We start from the raw sequence: 20,844 nt of genomic DNA, 5'->3' as shown, positions 1-20,844 counted from the left end.
CAATATTTGCACCCCACACTATTATTGCTATAGGGTTATCGCTAATTTATCCCCAGGATACAACCAAGATGTTGGATTTTATAGATAGCAATTCTGAAGAATAACCACAGGATTTTTCAAGTGAACATAAGTCTCTATTTATACCCATAGGGTTATATTTTATCAAAATGCATGTATAGAGAGTTAAAATGTTTCATAAAACCGTTCACAAGGCTTGAAACCTCTTCAACCTTTCTGAACAGTCACTAGAAAACTTCTGTAGAAAATTCAGCTTTAGAGTTTCAATCGATCGAAAGGTTCTTTTGATCGATCGAATGCTCTTTTCAATCGATCGAATAGGAACTGACTAGCGATCGAACTAGGTAGAAGCTCCAGGATTTTTTCTTTACCATTTTGATTGATTGAACCAAAGCTTTGATCAATTGAAAATGCTTAATTCAGAATTTTCACTTGGAAAATTCCAAAACCTGAATTTTCACTTTATAGAACAATATTCACTAAACTCAAACAACATTATTAGAACCTATCCCTGTATTTACCTATATATATAACAAACTTGATGCTTGTTACCTCACTTCTCAAAAGTTATTATAGGAGTACCTTGATTCTCTTTTAGGGTTTTAGAGGAAATAACAAAGAAACAATCCTTGTGGTTTGTCCTCCTAGTTTTACCACATTAGGAAAAACACCAGTCTGCTTAGTCTTGGGTTTGTGGCTAAGTAACTTGTTGCCTCACTCCTAGACAACCTCTAAGATGAATCTTTCGCCTCCTTTTGTGTGCTTTGCATGCATATATGGCTTTCTAACTTGTTTTCTTCAATAATATGCTAGAAACTAGGGTTTATGTATGCTTTTGTTTGAATATGATTTGAATGTTTTATGATTTGTTCTGCATATATGCTATTCTAAATCCTAGGATTCTACTAATATTGATGCTAAACATGTTTCCAGCTTTATCACATGGCACATACATAATCACTATATTTTTTTATTCAAATAATATGATCATATGCTTAGATTATGGTTTACACTAATCACACACAATCATCATGTTCTTAACTTCCAATCCGAATGATGTGATCATATAATAAAATTAGGATCTTTCACCTTGCACAAATGAGCACTTATTTCAATCTTAAATAACACGCTTTTCGATGTCTATAATGTTGTTTGCTTGGATGATGTAACATAACTACTAGTCACCATAATCTAGAAGACTGGAATTCATCGAGCAAGGTGGGTGCCTAACCCTTTCCCACATTGGACCAACCCTGCAACTTAGCCTTCAAACTTAAATCAATACTTTTCTATTACTTTTTTATTTCCATATTTTAACTAGAACAGGAACCATGTAGTTTCTTTTAGATTGTATCTAGGACAAAGGCCATGTAAAACCCTAGTTATATTCAAACTAATGTGCAAATTTCAATCAATAAAAAGAGGTATTTTTATGTAGGTTTTTTCTTTTTCCTAAAGTGGTGAAGAATCCATGTAAAACCCATGATTTAGGGGGGGAGAGTATCATTAGTCGAACAACCATTTTGAGAGGCACTAACACAATTGTACCCTCTAATGCTTGTTTGGCCTAACTTAATCAAGCGGGTCGAGGGTGCAATCTGTAACAAATCTGATGTTCTTAACATGCGGACATGCATGAGAATAGATTACAAATCTTAATTTTCTATTACTTATAAGTCTAATTATTGCATGCAAAATTATTGAAACTCCATGATTTTGATCTATGAGAAGCGAATGAGTTTTTGCCTTTTTGGTCAAATTCTCTCTCTCTCTCTCTCTCTCTCTCTCTGTTATACTCTTTTCTCAGTTCTTGATTTTCACACAAACCTTGCTTTCCATCATGGTATCAAAGCCTATGATCTGTGCTAATAATAGTTCTTTAAAGATGGCTTCGAGTGCTATAGGTTCGTCTTCAATGGCTCTTGCAACGGTATTGATAAACTATGAATCAACCACTTTTGCTCTTGTCAAACATGTCCAACATGATGATAGTCAAGCTTGACAACACTAATTATATAGTGTGGAAACACCAAATTACAATGGTGTTAGAGACATATTCCATGTTTGAGCTCTTAGATGAGACTCAATTGGTTTCTGATAAGTTTTCAAAAGATCTTTCAAGGAACATCACTGTTATAGTAAATCCAAATTACCTAATTTGAAGAACCAAAGAGAAGGCTTTACTCAACTTCATAAGCTCCACACTTTCTCCTTCAATATTGGCTCTAAGAGTTGGCTGTACTCTTTTACCCTCCAATACACCCCTACTAATTTTTCCCATTGCATGACTTCTACACACGTGGCTTAATCCACAGAATAAGAAAGAAGTACTCAAGGGTTTATGGCTGGCTAGTATTGGATTTTTGGTGGGCCTAGGTTGGCCGACTTAGTTGGTAGACTCCAAGTTTAGTGGGCTATATTAATGGGTATTTGGGTTTTGGATTTCACGGGCCCAAATTTAGACAACTCCGGATGCTAATTTTGCCACACGCAAGGGCCTATATTTATGGGTTGTGAGCTTTAATTACTGGTGTATGATGCTTATGCGCTTGGGCTATCAATTCTTAACATTTATAAAGGCTTTGAGTTTTGTATATTTTGCAGGCAAGTATTTTCATTAGTTCAAAGGATTATTTGGATACCGTTTATTATTAAAAATTGAAAACTAAAAATTGAAAATATTGTAACAAAATAATTTTTTAATATGTAAATAGTGTCGTGTGACTCAATTTTAATTAAAATTTTGCTAAAAAATTACTTGTGGGTCCCATAAACAGTACACAGAATCCACTCATTCAGACACAAATGCAGCTAAATACTACTTTTAGCAACATCCAAACGGAGGCTAAATGTTTGTTTGGCTAACTTATTTTTTGCCAACTTATTTTATTATTCAACTTATTTTTTGTACTATTCATAGGTCCTTTTACACTTTTTGGTACTACTTATGGGTCTCACAATACTATTTCAATTAATATTTACCTTTTTCTACAGTACTTTCAGCAAAACATTTTTAATTTTAATAAAATAAGAAGATCCCAAATATGCCTTAAATATACATCAAGTCTATAAACAGTAAAAAGAACCTCTTACTCTAAACCAAATACACGGTCAACAAAAAGAGAGAACAAAGAAAGGGAAAGGCAAGAATACACCAGATACCTGGTAGTTGTTGGTCACTTTGTTCTAGAAAAGCATTAAATCTAACTAACACTTACGATTAAGAAGTCTTTAGTGCCCACCATTTAAGATTAGGTCAAGAAGAAAAGGTCAAAGAGGAGGAAAAGCAAGAACATAACATTAAAATTTAAAACTACACAATGCCATTTCAGTCACAATTACTGTTGGTCACTTGGGATATGTTGCAATCCCAAGTCGAAGAGGTCCCACCTGATTGGAACATTAAAGTAACGATTATTTTTTTATTGATTGATTTTGGCCAAAAAAAAAAAAAAAAAAGTAACATTAAAACTACACAATGCCATTGAAGAGGTCCCATTTGATTGGGTTTTAAAATTGGTCGACAAGTAGTGGTTAAAGAAAATTGGTTCACCTAATTAAATAAAATAAATGTGACAAAGGGTTGAACAATTACCAGTTTTTGCAATAACATAGACCGCTTCTCTCACTGCTCTCTATAAATAGACATTTCCATATTGTTAAGTTTCCATATCCCTCACTCAACCAAGATTGTATACCATATAAGATAGAGATAGCCTCCTCAAATATGATGAAAGGTGTTTCTTTCTTTGTGACTGTGGCCATTTTGGCCTTGGCATCCTCCTTGGCTTCTGCCTATGACCCTAGTCCTTTGCAAGACTTCTGTGTCGCAATTAACGACATCAAATCTGGTGGTACGTATAAAACACTCTCATTATTATTAGCAGTACTAGTATTATCAATCAAGTTCTTTCAAATTTATTATAAGTTCTTACATTAATGAAATTATGCCCGAAGGCTCCTCCCCCCCCCCCCCCCCCCCCCCCCCCCCCCACATGACATGCATGTTACTGTCCATTGTTATAGAAACTGTCTTATTTGTGATGATAACAAACTTTTCTTTCTTTGTGTAGTGTTTGTGAATGGAAAGTTTTGCAAGGACCCTGCAATGGTCTCAGCAAATGATTTTTTCTTCTCCGGACTTAATATTCCTGGAAACACCGAAAACAAAGTCGGATCAAATGTCACTCTTGTGAACGTTGATAAATTAGCAGGTCTCAACACTCTGGGCATATCTTTGGCTCGCCTTGACTTTGCACCATATGGCCTGAATCCACCTCACACTCATCCTCGTGGCACTGAGCTTTTGGTAGTCATTGAGGGTACTCTCTTAGTTGGATTTGTTACATCCAACCCAAACAAACTCTTCACCAAAGTTCTAAACAAGGGAGATGTCTTTGTATTCCCAATTGGTCTCATTCACTTCCAATTCAACATAGGAAAGACTGCTGCTCTTGCTTTTGCTGGTCTTAGCAGCCAAAATCCTGGGGTGATCACCATAGCAAATGCAGTCTTTGGATCTGTTCCTCCCATCAATCCTGATGTTCTCATCAAGGCTTTCCAACTAGACAAGAATGTAGTTGAATATCTTCAGAAAGCATTCGCGCCAAACTAGAATTTTTGAAAAATCTATGAAATAGTGATGGAGAACCGTTATATAATTTGAATAAAGTTTGCTTAGTTTTTCTTATTGTAATGTCATTGAAATAATTATTATCAAATAAAATGATTTCTTATGATGTCTTTTATGTGTCATAGTGTCATTTGCAGGGCAGATCAAATTAGTGTATGACTAAATTTTGATTACACCTTTGGATCTAGGACATTTAAAATTACAAGTACTTATACTATTAAATAGAAGCTAAACAAATATCAAGTCAAATTGAGGGCACAATAGCACCTATTCTATGTCTAATAATAATAATAATAATTCCTAAAAATAACGTTGAAGAAAATTTTTAAAAAAAATTTACGGAGTTATTAAAAGATGTATCATTTTAATTTCTCTTATATAACTTTTACGGAGTTATTAATATTTAAACGATTATAAATTTTGAATAAAGTTTGAATTTTGGAAAATCTATGAAATAGTGATGGTGAACCACTATAAAGTTTGAATAAAGTTTGCTTAGTTTTTCTTATTGTAATGTCATTGAAATAATTAATATCAAATAAAATGATTCCATTACAACATATTTTATTCTAAAAATAAAGATTACAATTCCGGCATAATCTATATTCAGTGTACCAAACATGCATGTAGTAATTATATGTTCTTGTAGTTTCAAAACTGATTGATTTAAATTCAAGCTTAAACATTCTATACATTCCTTTTTTTACCTCAATTTTCTTTGGGGAAACGATTATTCCGTAATTTTGAAATCTTTGACAAATAATTTTAAGATGTTTTTTTATATCATCTATAGTTTTAAATCACAGGAATACCATCAATACATGCTACACAAAAAAACTTTTAGGTCTTTAAAGATTTTATCCATCGATCCTTGAAAAACTTGGGGAGCTATATTAAGTTAAAAGTGTAAAGTCCATATTTTTAGATTGACAACAGTGAACAAATGTAACAGCTTAGAACTTAGTTTGTATAAATAGATTTGCATCGGATTATATTTGATCAAGATAGACCAGGTTCAAAATCGTGGAAGACTCAAGAATGTAGAAAATAAACTGCTAAAGGACTGCATTTCGACTGAAGCTCGACAGGTCGAAATTCATTTATCTTAAGAAATGGTTGAATTGCACATCTCGACCAATCGAGATTTGTGTAGATTTGACAAACAACTTATTTTCTTAACCGTTGGATCTAAGGTGTTGGTGCAACTCATACAATGTAAATACAAACCCTAGAGCACATTTTTACATACACAAAAAATAGTGTTTCTATACACAGATCTTGAATTTTTAGTCCTCATTCAACTAGAGCTTGCGTGCATACAAAAGATTTGGGGATCAAGTGAAGTTGCTGTAACCAGTTGACTACAGTTATTGTCTAAATCTTTGAGTGTGGATCTTGGAGTCATGAACTGAGAGGTTGCATGCAACAAATCAGAATAGAATAGTCCATGGATCTCGAAACTATGTTTGGTCACGTTAGTAAGTACTACATGTGGTAACATTAGATTTAGGGTTAAATTTTTTGTGTAAATTTCCACTCTTTTTTGTAGATTTGTTGCCTTGGAGATTGGTGGTTGAATGCCCCCAAGTTTTAACTATGAAATGGTTTGTTTCATCAATTTCCTGAATCATTGTTTTGGTGTCTTATGTGATTCATGTTTGTGTGATGATATTCAATTGAGATCTAAAGTATAATTAATCTAATTAATTACTTCCTTTTTTTTTTTTTTTTGGAATCTAAAGTATAATTAATCTAATTAATTGCTTGGCTAAGAATTGGTTAATATTGTAAATCATGTGACAATCGGGGCCAAAAGCCTTAACACAAAGGGTTACGAGTATTACGTTTGAATGTCCACTAAGTGTGCTAGATGTTGTTAATGGTCTGGACTCCTTAATTGGTTGTCTTTTACAAAATCTTGAGTTATAAGAACTTCAATGCTCATGGTGCATCTAAAAGGTTTTGGATGCAAAAGTCTCGAACTAATTGAGTCTTTCTGACATGGTCCTTGTACTTCATTGCTCTACTCTTTGTGACCATTGTTCTTTGGTTCTGTGTTTTTTTTATAGGATTTGCATTGCATAACATTCATGCATTTCATTCTAGGTGTTTTTTTTAATTTTTTTTAAAAAAAAAAAAGGAAAAAAGGAAGAAAATTGTGGTTTGCACTAGTTTCTTGGTTTTTGAGAACAAGGTTGGTCAATTTATTTTCACATAACATGTCTTTTATATCTTGTTTAGCCTTGATGAGCTTACTTATTGCACTTTACTAGTTGAAACTTTGTAATGCATGTTGTGTGAGAAAGATGTTTATGTTTTTGATCACTTTGTCTTAATCTTGAAGTCACATGTTTTTTAAACTGTCGGACTTGAACTTTTAGATTAAGGCATAAATAATCATTTCATCACTGTTCACTAGCCAATCATGAATACCTTAGTGCATATCATAAAATTTTGTGCTCGAGAAAGTGTAGCACATGCACAAAAAGAACATAAGGTGTAGCATCAGTTTAATTGCTTAATGCTTAAAATTGGTGTGTACTATTAGACTTGATGCCAAATCACATAATTAAAATTGGTGTGTACATTATCCTGACCTTTTAATAAGTTTCTGAATAAATTAAAATTGGTATGTATATTATGAGGCAAAATTCAAGAAATTTACATGATTGCAAGCTTATGTTCTAGGAGATGTAAGAGTTATATGATGTAATTCTTTAGGTGATAGTCTCTTTTAAATTCTATGTGATGAATTTTGTAGACTTTGTGATTGATTGCTATTTACATATCACCTCACTTGCATCTCAAGTTTTTGCTAGTTGCACACACTACACGAGTTACTCTTTGCTAAACATTGTACATGTTATTGTGTGTGTTTTTGGTCTGTCCAACCAAGTTTGCAAATACTTTGAGTTATGTGCAAAACTGATTTGATGCTTGAAAATTTTTGGAGAATGTAAGAAATTTTAAATTTGGGAAAATTGGGCTTCAATTCTTGTTTTTGAAAATCATATCATCACATACTCATGCATTTTGTTCCTCAATTTCAATGCTTTGGGATGTTTCTAAAACTTTTTCAAAAACTGTGTTCATTTCTCAAAAATTTGTGTGTCTCTGTTTGTTTCGATTAATCGAGTTTGTTTTTCGATCAATCGAAATTGGTTTTAAAAATTTTTGTGAGCCTCTGTTTGTTTCGATCAATCGAAAATCGTATGGGAAGTTTTTTTAAAAACTGAGTTTCAGATCAGACAAACACTTTTTCAAAAAGTTCTTTGCTTTTTCTCTCTCCATACAACACGGTCAAGGCTCACTCACAAATTTTTGTCGTTTTCGTCCATTCTTTTTGCAAGGTTTTCCTCTCCCAAGGCCGGTAAGACCTTTATACCCTTCCCTTTGCATTTATTTTCATGTTTTCATGCATAAACTCATGCATTTTTGTGAGATTTTCGAACCTTTTCAAAATTGGGATTTTTGTTGAATCAAGCTTCTTTTTTTGAAATTGATCAATGGGTTTTGTTCCTATATTGTTATAATCATGTTATATGATGGTTAATTTGATCAATTTGGGGCTTTGTGATAAATTGAAAATTCTAGGGCTTGTATTGAACCTGAATTGGGGCTTTTTGTTCAAATTGGTTCAATTGATGAAATTGGCTTGTTGAATTGATGTAATTGGTCATTATTTTCTGAAATCTATCTTGTATGATGATCAATTCATCAATTTCTTACAAATTGATCAAGTAGTTTTTCAAAATTTTGGGTTTTTTTGTTAGAAACTCTATGCTCAAGCCAAATTTGTGAACTTGAACTTAATTGCACTGCATTTAGTCATGCATCACTATATTTAATTTGTTCATGCATCATATAGTTTTTTGTTCTATATTTTTTTTGTGCTAACTTGCAGTCTGCCCTTGGTTTTTTTTTTTTTGCTTTGTGTCTTGGTCCTTATCCTAGCACTATGCCTACGAAAAGTAGAGCATATAGGACCCCCTCCACTTCCTCTAAGTCTCCCTCTAGGAGTGAGGTGTTTAGGAATGACAAAAGCAGAGAGGCCTTTAAGAAACTGAATAGTAAGCGTTAGATTTGGGCTAAGCGTTTTGTGATTTTAGATGAGATTGATCCAGCCATTAGGGCTAACTTTGAGTCTAGAGGTTGGTTGTCTCTATTAGAGATAGATCATCCACCCCCGACCGCCCTGATTAGAGAGTTCTTCTTGAATCTCTCTTGCCACGTCTATGATTCCAACATTCTTGTTAGGAGTTGGATACGAGGTGTTGAGTTCACCATTACTCCTCGGGTAGTGGCTGAAGCTCTTGGGGTTCTGGTTGTTAGGGAGCCTGACTATCCCTATGATGAGTCTCCACCCTTAGATGTTGTCATGTCATACATCACTAGGTCTTCTATCCAGTGGGGTTCTGATCCTCGAATCACGTCTGCTGAGTTTAGCAAGACTGCCTATCTTTTCTTTAGGATAGCGTGTCATTCTTTGTGGCCTATTTCTCATCTCCATACCATCCCTATAGAGCGATGTGTTATTTTGTATGCTTTTATTTCTGGTGCATCTATCAGCTTCCCGCATCCGTTCCTTCGTTCTTTGAATGAGGTTTATAGGAGTTCTGCCATAGGGCATGCGGTTATCCATCCTATTTTCATTCATAGGATTTTGTTGTTTCTTGGTCTAGATGGTTTTCCTTCTGGTGAGCCTGTTCATGTTGTTGCTCCCATAGGTGCCACCTTTCTTAGGCAGAGGGCTGCATACTTGAGAGTTGATCCTTCGCATCCTAGAGGTGCGTCATCTGGTGCTGTTCCCCCTCCTCCCTCTTCTACAGGTGCTGATGCTGCTGAGGCGTTTGGTGCTGCTGCTGCTGATGCTGATGTTCCTCCACCGACTACTTCGGACGATTCGAACATTCGACGTACGTTGGATCATGTCTTGACCGTTCAAGTGGCTCATGGATAGATTTTGGTGGACGTGCTCGATGAGATCCGTGCTTTGCACGCAAAGTTGGCACAGCTTAGACGGTCTTCACCGCCACCTCCCTTTTGATGATGGATTTTGATTGCCCTTTGGCATTCCGTCACAAAAAGGGGGAGTACATATTTGAGCTCTTGTAGAGTTTTGTTTTCAGGGGGAGAGAGTATTTTTATTGGTTAGAGCTTGTGGAGTTTAGATTGTATCTAGGTGCTTCACATTGTATTTTATCTTTTTAGCTCTTGCCATATTTTTGTTGGGATATTCATGTTAGGGGGAGTTACTTTTATTGATTTATATGTTTCTTGTTTTCAACTGCTTATTGATTTATATTTATGAGTTATTCATTGATATATGTCTTTATTGTGTGTTGTTTGAAATCAAGAATTTAATTTGTTTACTTGTATTTTCCACACATGCGGTTATGTATTTTGTTTAGTGTTTCAGAAAATATACAGGTTGATTCAATTGAGCTGCTGTTTACACTTACAACTGATGGATAGTAGTTAGGATTGAGTTTGTTTTATGAGCATTTGTTTTGTAAAGGGCTTTTCTTTGTAAACTTTGAGCTTCTATTTGTATTTTGCCACAGATTGCCAAAGGAGGAGTTTGTTAGGTTCTAAAAACTTAGGTTTTTATGTATTTAGAACTCTAATGTGTATTGTTGGCAAACCATGATCAAAACAATATGTTTAGTAGTGTTTAGACTTGCTCAAAGTTGTATCTTTTATGTAAAGTTGGAATCGAGCTAATGCAGAAGTTACTATGCATTTCGGCCTGGCTTGATTGATCGAATCTCGGGCAGAATGCGTTTTTTCTGCAGAATTCCAACTCAGCCCTAGTTTGTTTAAAAGGTTTAGGGTTTTCTAATTTGTCCTAAGTATAAAAGGCAAACCCTAGCCACGTTTTAGTGTTGCTCATATTGCTGTTTGTGTAAATCTCTTGTGAGATCTAGAGGAGCTTTCCTTTACACAAACTTAGGGTTTTCAAGGAGGAGATATTATCTACACCTTGATGATCAATTCAGTTGCTGCCATTGAAGCTTAAAGAAACACAAGCAGGTGTGCTTGTATCTGGTGGTGAATCAAAGAAAGAAGGAGTCCGTGGATTTGGAGTTTGCACGTGATCGTGTCAGTAAGTTCTACTGGTGGGTAGCAATAAGAAGTTGAGCGTGGGGGCTTGTAAGTCTTATTGTATGAATTTCGATTCTTTCAAGATAGTGGATTCAGGTTTACCTTGAGAATAGCTAGGTTAAATCCTCCCCAGGTTTTTACCGGTTTGGTTTCCTGGGTGATCATATCTTTGTGTTATTTATCTTTTCGCTGCTTTGCATGATATGATTGTTTGATTGTGATAACTTAGATTTGGAATTTGGACTAAGTAACAACTTGGCTAATTACCTAGATTAATCTGATTGTGTTTTTAAGAGGTCTAAAAACCATCACCATTTTTTTATGTCTAAAAGCCGCTCCTAAAAGTATCAATAAAGTTCTTTTCTAGTTACATTGTGGAAGAGGGGTTTGAATCTTTGACGTCTCTATTGGAAATACTAGGATGTGCTAGTTGAGATACAAGATTCTCGGCGTTGAAAAAATATTTTTGAGTACTCTTGAAATAGTATGAGTACTGACATTTTTGATGTATTCATACTAAGGAATTATGGAAAATACTTATACACGGTAAAGAAACGTTATACTTAAGCAGTTAAATAGAATTATTTTTTCTGCCTTATTTTTTATGTAGAAAATAATGGAAAATATATACAAAACTCTTTGTGGTGGTCTACCACTGCATGAGTACAGTGATGTTAACGGATAAAGCTTTGTGTATTATGCAATTGCTAATAAATTCAATTTTCATTGAGTTTTCATATCAATTAATGATTGTTGATGTAAGAGGTACATTTGAGTTATATCTAATATTAACTTACATGTTAAGATAGCAGTAGAATCAGGATTTTGATTCAGGGGCAAGATTAAGATAAAATATATAAGACAAAGTTAATACAAAAAATTAATATATAAAAAGTTAATTTATTAAACTAAATACTTGATTAACATAGAAAATATAATGTAGATATAAGTTCTAATTTGATTTATTCATTCTTGGTTAATTTTTTTTTTCAAGCTTAATGTGTTAGTATGATTATCGTTATGCCTAAACTACTTCAAAATTTACGTTGACTATAAATATATATTTCAAACGAGTAATATTATATATATATATATATATATATATATATATATATATATATATATATATATCTAATGTTTTTTGTAAAATCTTGTAGACACCTCATTTTTTTATTTGCATTTAATGCCATTTGTAAGGACCCGAACTTGAATTCCTAGCCAGCACGTGGACGGACTTTGGCCCTAGAGGCCCAAAACAATGAATTTGTCGAGAAATGGGTTAAAACACTAGGCTTTAGTTAATCAAACAGCGTTATATATAGGCTTGATGACAAAAAGATAAAAATGGACTATTATGAAATGAAGAAAGAACGTCCTCAGCTTGATCCGAGGACAATAGTTCTAATATAATGTTCTTAGAAAGTATTACAAATTTGATTGTGGATTGCTACAGTATTTCATCTCTCTGATTTCTGATCCCCTTCCTTGTTCTTTCCCCTCTTCTTTTATACTCACCTTCCCTTTCACCTCCACCGTCCACTTGTATGCTAGATGGTTAGGGTTGATACTTGTCCCATCAGTCCTTCTCATAAATCTTCACGTAGTAGCAATAAGGCTGAAATACACTATTCAGGTATCACTTCTTCATTAATGCGGCCAGGGGATTAGCTGCAATGCATTTAATGTGAAGGCAGCAGCTTTCCCCCCAGATATTTTGGGGCTCATTCTTATCTCATATCTCTGCTGTGCTTATCCACCCTAAATGAATTTCAAGGATTGTCATCAGTGCAATCTCCTCTCACGAAGACATCTCATCCTTGAGCGGATCTTCGTCCTTGGCTTGGGCCACAGGCCCAATATATGAATAAATAATGCACTTCTGGGCCCAAGGACCCTACAATAGCCCCTCGAGATTCCCCTTTCTGTCTCCTCAGGAAGAAAGGAGGATTTCGATGTCTCTAAATTAGCCTGTGCCTATTTCGTTCTTCTTCTACTTATGAAGACGCCTTTTTGTTTGCCCAAAACACGCTCCTGACACTGCAGCATTCAAGGCACGTCCTTATTAAATTCTAGCGGCTCTTTGTTCCCCACGTTCTACGACATGATGCAAATCGTAAGGTTGAGGGCATCGTTGGGAATTTAGCGGGAATTTTCCCACTCTCTTCTCTTTCCTTGGTACAAATACCCATTAAATCAACTTTTTCCCTCACTTTAGCATTCATTTCGTTCTAGCACTCATACGTTGAACCTACACACTTTTTCAACCTTTCTGAGCCCTTACAAATACTAAGGACCCATCCGAGGACGCCTTTACTCTCCCCGTAAGTCTTCTTAAACTATTGCTCTTTAAGTTTCTACATCCTTCTTTTTTCCTCACACTCTTTCTTTTTCAATCTCTTTAGTTTTCCCAGCCTTTTCTAGAAACGGGTAGATTTAAGAATTTAGTAGATTCCGAGAAAGGGATAGAAAGCTTTAGGGCTCATTATAATATCCCTCCAAGAGTAGGAATTAGATACTGTGATGAGAGTCAATAGCATGAGGATAGCCAAGTCGAGGAGGTAGTGATCCTGATGATTGCATTCATAGAAGGAGGGATGAAAATCCCCATGGGTGGAGTCACTAGAGACTACCTTAGAGCTCATAGGTTGGCTCCCACTTAGTGTGCCCCTAATATATTTAGGATCCTAGGCTCCGTTGATGCCCTCAACAAAAAGATGGGTTTAGGTCTAACCCACCATAATGTCAATTGGGTCCATGACCTTCACCGCCTAAAGGGACAGGGATACTACTTGAAATCAAGGTATCCTGAGGTTAGGCTCATTCAGTGCCTCCTTGAATCCAACAAGGGGTTGAATAAAGACTTCCTGATCCTGTTAGGGGAGTAGAGTAATGGTCTCCCTTATCCGACGAGAGAAGGAGAACCAGGTGGGGTACTTAGACTAGGGTATTCATTTACAAGTCCTTTCTTTGATTTACGGTATTTTTATATCTGACAAAATTTTATTTCGCTGATGGATTTGTAGACAGACGTGCTGCTGAACTGAATTTCAACCTAGTCAACAAGGATAGCCTAGACAAAATCCTTAAGACCGAGGTATTTGTAAATTCAGACGACCAGTTATGAGCGGCTCACCTGATCCTCGAATACACGCCGATCTCATCCAACTTCCAAGCTTCGAAGTGCGTCATAAGGACCAGAGACCCCCGCTTACATCGAATAAGTGCAGCTGTTCCCGGTTTCCTTCTTCCTAGTCCAAAAGTAGAGATTGAAGAAATTACAACCCCTATTCCTGAAGGTATACTGACGGTAGGGGCCTTGTCGTTACAACAAACAATTAGTGCGGCCATTTCATCTTACCCCCCCAGCATTCAAGAAGAAGAAGTGGTAGAAGTAACTAATTTCGAGGACGAGTTTGAAGTTTTCAACCGAGTACTGTCTCCGGAAGCTTCAAATCTTGACCTCGGCCCTCCATTCTCACCAATAATCGATAAGATAGGGATTCAGCGCAAACCAAAGTCCAGTTTGCTTGACTTGATAGAGTCTCAACCTGGGAGGGACGCACTTGGGAAGGCTGCCCAGACCAAACTTCCCACTCCATCCCAGACCAGGCTTCCCACTCCTCCACCTACCTTGCCCTCTCAACCGATAGAACTGAAGAGGAAAAGAGAACCAAAAGGGAAGAAGGTGGTCGGAGCCGGACAAACCCTTCCTCCCCGTGAGGACGAGGTTCAAAAGGTCCCCAAACAAGCTGAAATGGGGCAAAGGGGAGCCGAGAAGAGAAGCGATCCTTAGATGGGGCCCCCAGCTTGGCTTCTTGCCCCAATGTTGGATAGGGAACTTCTTCTCGCCAATGCCTCTATCCGCGATTTCCAAGGAGGAAAGGGCGGCTATGTTGCAAACGCGGTGGAGCAGGTTTTGCTCCTTCCTGGGTATATGGCTAAGCTCCGAGGCATAAGGAGACATGAGGTCTTCCTTAGCCTTAAAAGATACCTTGTCATGGTACATTCTTTTCCTATATTTTTAGTCTATTTTCTTTTATCTTCTTTCATTAATCCTTGTTAATTTCTTTGGCAGGCTATTCAGGCCTCCTTCCGGGCATAGGAGATTACCAATTCCTGCTATAGGCAAATGAAGGAAGAAGAAGGGAGGTGCAACACCGTCGTGGAGGCTTTTCAAGTAGCTAATAAGAGCCTCCAGGAGCTCAAAAAGAGGCTGCAAGAGGAGGAAAAAGAAAGAAAGTATGCGGCCACCGCCCTTGAAAACGCCGAAAAACAAGTCGAGAGTCAAAGACTGCTGCTACGCAGTACCAAAGAATAGCTGACCTCCTCCAAGACCCAAATTGTCGCGCTAAACAAGAAATTAGAGGAGGTTGAGAAAGCAAAAGCTCAGGCTGAGAAGGCCAAGGATGAGGCTGAGAAGGCTAGAGACAAAGCAAAGCAGCATGGGTACGACGTTGGGGTGGTTGAGATTGAAGACACCCTTAGGGCCGAGGTCCCTGCCATCTGTAGGACTTATTGTGCCCTGGTATAGGATGAAGCCCTCAACCAAGCTGGGGTTGAGGTTTCTTCTATACTTAGGAAACCAAAAAGTATCTATTATCCCCCAACCATTCGTCCTCTAAGCTCTTCGAGTTCCCAGGTTGATCTTTTGTCCTCGAAGGCTGGTGAAATTCAGGGCTGCCCATCTAAAGTTCCTCCTGCAGCTGACACTTCCTCAAAGGGGGCAAAACTGGCCGAGGACGCATCAGGAACGGGGGGTGCCAATAAAGAAACAATCCAAAGCACCGAACTGCCTCCCCCTATTCCGAAGGACCTCCCCCAAGAAAAAAAAGACTTCTCAGGGTATGGAATTGGTATTGGCAACTCTTGCCATACCACCAAAAGAGGCTCCCAAGGATAAGGACCATGAGTCTACTACAGCAGCCAATACCCAACTTCCCAAGGACATAAAAGAGAAACTTGTAATAAAAATGAAAAAATAGGTCACTCCCTTCTTTTTATTTATTTATTTATATTTTGTTAGCAACCCACCTTCTTGTACTTGATCTGCCTTATCTAAGGCTTTTGTTAATGAAACTTATGAATATTTTCCCTTTTCTTTGTTGTAGTTTATATATTGGAGTTAATATGATTTTGGTTCTATCTGACATTTAAAGAAAACAGTGATAAAAATGGAATTTCCCCAATTAATTCACATAAGGGATAGAAAATTTCACCCATTTCACATGATCTGCAGCCATAATAAGTAAAATTTAACAAGTCCACCACCTCGGCAAAGGATCATTCCATATTTCGAAACACACTTTACCACAATATTTGCATATAGTTCCAGATTTGAACTGTTCCCTACTTATTGGTAATTTTGAAGGAACGAAACAATAATTATCTCTTTAATGAATATGAATAATCCAGCGAATGCTTCAGGTGACGCTTATGAGCATTTCATTTTGACCCTTGTTGCAATGAAAATCATTACAGTTCAAAGTGATTTTTCTTGACATTGAAGTCATTAATAAGGGATATTGACTTACCTTAAATTTACAATCCAAGGAGTCTTCTATAACTGAGGTTTTGCCTTGACCCTCAGCAATTTAAATAGAAAACGCTAACTTAACCGAAATATGTGGTTCGAGGATCCAAAAAGTATTAATCTTCCCAAAGCAGATGGTTCGTGGAACCAGGCATAGCTAAGATTCTGTTTAATACTTTTAATAATGAATAAAGTTATCAATTTTCCCAAGACATGTGGTCTGAGGAGCCAGGCATGGCCGAGGTTTAGTTTGATACTTTGATAGATGCCAAAAAGTATTAATTTCCCTAAAGCAGATGGTCCGAGGAACCAGGCATAGCTAAGGTTCTATTTAAGACTTAGAATAATGAATAAAGTTATCAATTTTACCAAGGCATGTGGTTCGAGGAGCCTGGCATGGCCGAGGTTCAGTTTGATACTTTGATAGATGCCAAAGAGTATTAATTTCCCCAAAGCAGATGGTCCAAGGAACCAGGCATAGCTAAGGTTCTATTTAATACTTAGAACCTTAGCTAAGAGTATTAATTTAAACTATGATTGTTGTTGATCTTTTGATCACTAAGCTGATCCTTGACCCCTGTTGTCATGGAATACGGACACACTCTTGTTATTCCTCCTCACTTTGATGGGAATAATTATGCTTATTGGAAAGTAAGGATGAAAGCATTCCTGAAATAGATTGATGAGAGAGTCTGGAACTCCGTTGAATATAGATAGGAGAAGCCCACTACTCCTGTTAGAGAATGGCAAACTTCTCAAAAAGAAGCAGCCGCGTTCAATAGCAAGGCTATGAATGCTATCTTTAACGCTGTTTCTACGGAGGAATTTAAGAGAATCTCTAATGTTGAGGTTGCTCATACTGCTTGGAATATCCTCCAGACTGTGCATGAAGGCATAAAGGCTGTCAAAATCAATAAATTGCAGTAGTTAACTTCAAAATTTGAAAGCATTAGGATGTCTGATGATAAATCTTTTGATGAATTCTATGCTAAATTGAATAATATTGTTAATTCTGCTTTTAACTTGGGTGAAATCTATGATCAACCTAAAATTGTTAGGAAGATTCTTAGATCATTAACTGAAGACTTTAGACCCAAGGTGACTGCCATTACTGAGAGCAAGGGTGTGGACTCCATCCTTGTTGATGAACTAGTAGGATCACTTCAATCTTATAAGTTGGACCTACCAAAAACTAACAAATCCAAATCAATGGCTCTTAAGTCAGTTGATGATGTTGAGGTTGGTGGATTTGATGATGAGCTCTCTGCTACAGAGATTGCTTATCTTGCCAAGAATTTTAGAAACTTTCTCAGGAATAGTAACAGAAAGGCAAGAGGTACGAACACTGCTAAACCTAGAAACTTTAAGAAGAATGATCCTACTAAGGTTAACAATAATGATAAACCTAGAGAAAAAGTAGGACAATCTTCAAATAATTATATGGGTCTTCAGTGTTTTGGTTGTCAGGGGTATGGTCACATGAAATCTAAATGTCCTACCTATTTGAAGTCTAAGGGTAAGACTATGGCTGTAACCCTTAGTGATGGTGAAGTTTCTGATGATAAGTCTAGATATGACGAGGATGGAAACTTCATTACTTTCACTGCTACTACTGTAGTCAATGAGAGCATATCTGTTGAAAAAAACCCTTTTGATGGGGAACTCTCTAAGGATGTAGATCTTCAAGAGGCCTACAATAAACTTTGCAAAGTTGCTGCAAAGGATGCTATGAATGTTGAACTTGGCCTGAAGAAAATTGAATCTCTTGAGCTTGATAAGAAGAATTTGCTTGTAAAACTGTTTGATGCTAATAAACTTTTGAACAATGTGAAAACTGAGAATATGCTATTGCTTGATAAAGTTAAATCTTTGGAACTTGATTTATCTGTTGCTAGATTTGCTAGTTCTAAACTTGAGTGTTCAAAAGTCTCCTTCTGACAAATCTGGATTAGGTTTTGTTGAAAGTATCTCTGTGTCTGCTCCACATTCCACAAACTTTGTCCCTTCATCTTATTCTGAACCTTCTGTGAGTGAGATTGGTTGTGAAACTGTCAAACTCCCTGTGAGTGAGGTTGTCAAACCCATAAAAGTTTCACCATCTAGGAAGATTAGGGTTGATCTGAAAGAGTCTAAACCTAAGAAGCCTACCCTATCTAAGGACAAGTCACATGATAAACCTGCATGGGTTTGTCATTTTTGTGGAAAGTCTGGACACATTCGTCCAAACTGTTATAAGTTGCAAGCTGCAAGCTGCAAAGAGAGCAAACAAACCAAAAGTACCTGTGCCTCAAGCACAAGATCCTATGGTAATCATTGGTGAATTGGCAAAGGCTTTAAACCTTTATTCCAATCCTGGAGTTGGTAATCATTCCCATGTGGATAAGAACTCCAATACTCATGGTACATCTAAAAGGTTTTGGAAGCAAAAGACTCGAACTAATTGAGTTTTTCTGACATGGTCCTTGTGCTTCATTACTCTACCCTTTGTGACCATTGTTCTTTGGTTCTGTGTTTTTTTTTCTAGGATTTGCATTGCATAATATTCATGCATTTCATTCTAGGTGTTTTTAAATAAATAAATAAATAAAAAAAGGGAAAAAGGGTACAAAAATGAAGAAAATTGTGGTTTGCACTAGTTTCTTTGTTTTTGAGAACAAGGTTGGTCAATTTATTTTCACATAACATGTCTTTTGTACCTTGTTTAGCTTTGATGAGCTTACTTATTGCACTTTACTAGTTGAAGATTTGTAGTGTATGTTGTGTGGGAAAGATGTTTATGTTTTTTATCACTTTGTCTTAATCTTGAAGTCATATGTTTTTTGAACTGTCGAACTTGAACTTTTAGAGAAAGGCATAAATAACCATCTCACCACTGTTCACTAGCCAATCATGAACACCTTAGTGCATATCGTAAGATTTTGTGCTCGAGAAAGTGTACCACACGCACAAAAAGAACATAAGGTGTAGCCTTGGTTTAATTGCTTAATGCTTAAAATTGGTGTGTACTATTAGGCTTGATACCAAATCACATAATTAAAATTGGTGTGTACATTATCCTGGCATTTTAATAAGTTTTTGAATAAATTAAAATTGGTATGTATATTATGAGGCAAAATTCAAGAAACATGCATGATTGCAAGCTTATGTTCTAGGAGATGTGGGAGTTATATGATGTAACTCTTTAGGTGATAATCTCTTTTAAATTCTATGTGATGAATTTTGTAGACTTTTTGATTGATTGCTATTTACATATCACCTCACTTGTATCTCAAATTTTTGCTAGTTGCACATACTACACGAGTTACTCTTTGCTAAACATTGTACATGTTATTGTGTGTGTTCTTGGTCTAACCAACCAAGTTTGCAAATACTTTGAGTTCTGTACAAAACTGATTTGATGCTTGAAAGTTTTTGGAGAATGTAAGAAATTTTAAATTTGGGAAAATTGGGCTTCAATTCTTGTTTTTGAAAATCATATCATCACATACTCATGCATTTTGTTCCTCAATTTCAATGCTTTGGGATGTTTCGAAAACTGTGTTTATTTCTCAAAAATTTGTGTGTCTCTATCTGTTTCGATTGATCGAGTTTGTTTTTCGATAAATCGAAATTGGTTTTAAAAATTTTCGTGAGCCTCTGTTTGTTTTGATCGATCGAACCTAATACTTCGATCAATCGAAAATCGTATGGGAATTGTTTTAAAAACTGAGTTTCAAATTAGACAAACACTTTTTCAAAAAGTTCTTTGCTTTTTCTCTCTCCATACGACTCAGTCAAGGCTCACTCACAAATTTTTGTCGTTTTCGTCCATTCTCTTTGCAAGGTTTTCCTTTCCCAAGGCCGGTAAGACCTTTATACCCTTCCCTTTACATTTATTTTCATGTTTTCATGCATAAACTCATGCATTTTTGTGGGATTTTCGGACCTTTTCAAAATTGGAATTTTTGTTGAATCAAGCTTCTTTTTCTGAAATTGATCATTGGGTTTTGTTCCTATATTGTTATAATCATGTTATAAGATGGTTAATTTGATCAATTTGGGGATTTGTGATAAATTGAAAATTCTAGGGCTTGTATTGCCCGAATTGGGGCTTTTTGTTCAAATTGGTTCAATTGATGAAATTGGCTTGTTGAATTGATGTAATTGGTCATTATTTTCGGAAATCTATCTTGTATGATGATCAATTCGTCAATTTCTTACAAATTGATCAAGTGGTTTTTCAAAATTTTGGGGTTTTTTGTTAGAAACTCTATGCTTAAGCCAAATTTGTGAACTTGAACTTAATTGCACTGCATTTAGTCATGCATCACTACATTTAATTTGTTCATGCATCATATAATTTTTTGTTCTATATTTTTTTTGTGCCAACTTGCAATCTGCCCTTGGTTTTTTGTTTTTTGTTTTTTTTGCTTTGTGTCTTGGTCCTTATCCTAGCACTATGCCTAGGAAAACTAGAGCATATAGGACCCCCTCCCCTTCCTCTGAGTCTCCCTCTAGGAGTGAGGTGTTTAGGAATGACAAAAGCAGAGAGTCCTTTGAGAAACAAAATAGTAAGCGT

At 36.1% G+C, this 20,844-nt stretch overlaps 2 protein-coding genes across 5 annotated transcripts in view; both read left to right on the top strand.

Annotated features, from left to right (window-relative positions):
* The window catches only part of LOC126726246 (germin-like protein subfamily 1 member 7), a 68,803-nt gene that overhangs the window by 35,813 nt on the left and 12,146 nt on the right, over nucleotides 1-20,844 (top strand). The window contains exon 1 of one of the 4 annotated variants that reach the window (XM_050431468.1): nucleotides 3,731-3,755. The exons of the other annotated variants lie outside the window; for them this stretch is intronic. Coding sequence (XP_050287425.1) covers nucleotides 3,746-3,755 — 10 coding nt within the window. The 5' untranslated portion in view covers nucleotides 3,731-3,745. Of the gene's footprint in view, nucleotides 1-3,730; nucleotides 3,756-20,844 lie in introns of those variants that run through there. 4 annotated transcript variants of the gene reach the window in all.
* LOC126726247 (germin-like protein subfamily 1 member 7) lies at nucleotides 3,746-4,761 on the top strand. The gene is made up of 2 exons (XM_050431473.1): nucleotides 3,746-3,872; nucleotides 4,092-4,761. The coding sequence occupies exons 1-2, from the start codon at nucleotides 3,746-3,748 to the stop codon at nucleotides 4,631-4,633; spliced, it is 669 nt and encodes a 222-aa protein (XP_050287430.1). The 3' UTR covers nucleotides 4,634-4,761.

This window comes from Quercus robur, chromosome 5, assembly GCF_932294415.1.
Source record: "Quercus robur chromosome 5, dhQueRobu3.1, whole genome shotgun sequence".
NCBI classification, from domain to species: domain Eukaryota; kingdom Viridiplantae; phylum Streptophyta; class Magnoliopsida; order Fagales; family Fagaceae; genus Quercus; species Quercus robur.
The sequence above is the reverse complement of the archived record's forward strand: the minus strand, read 5'-3'. Positions and strand labels throughout refer to the sequence as shown.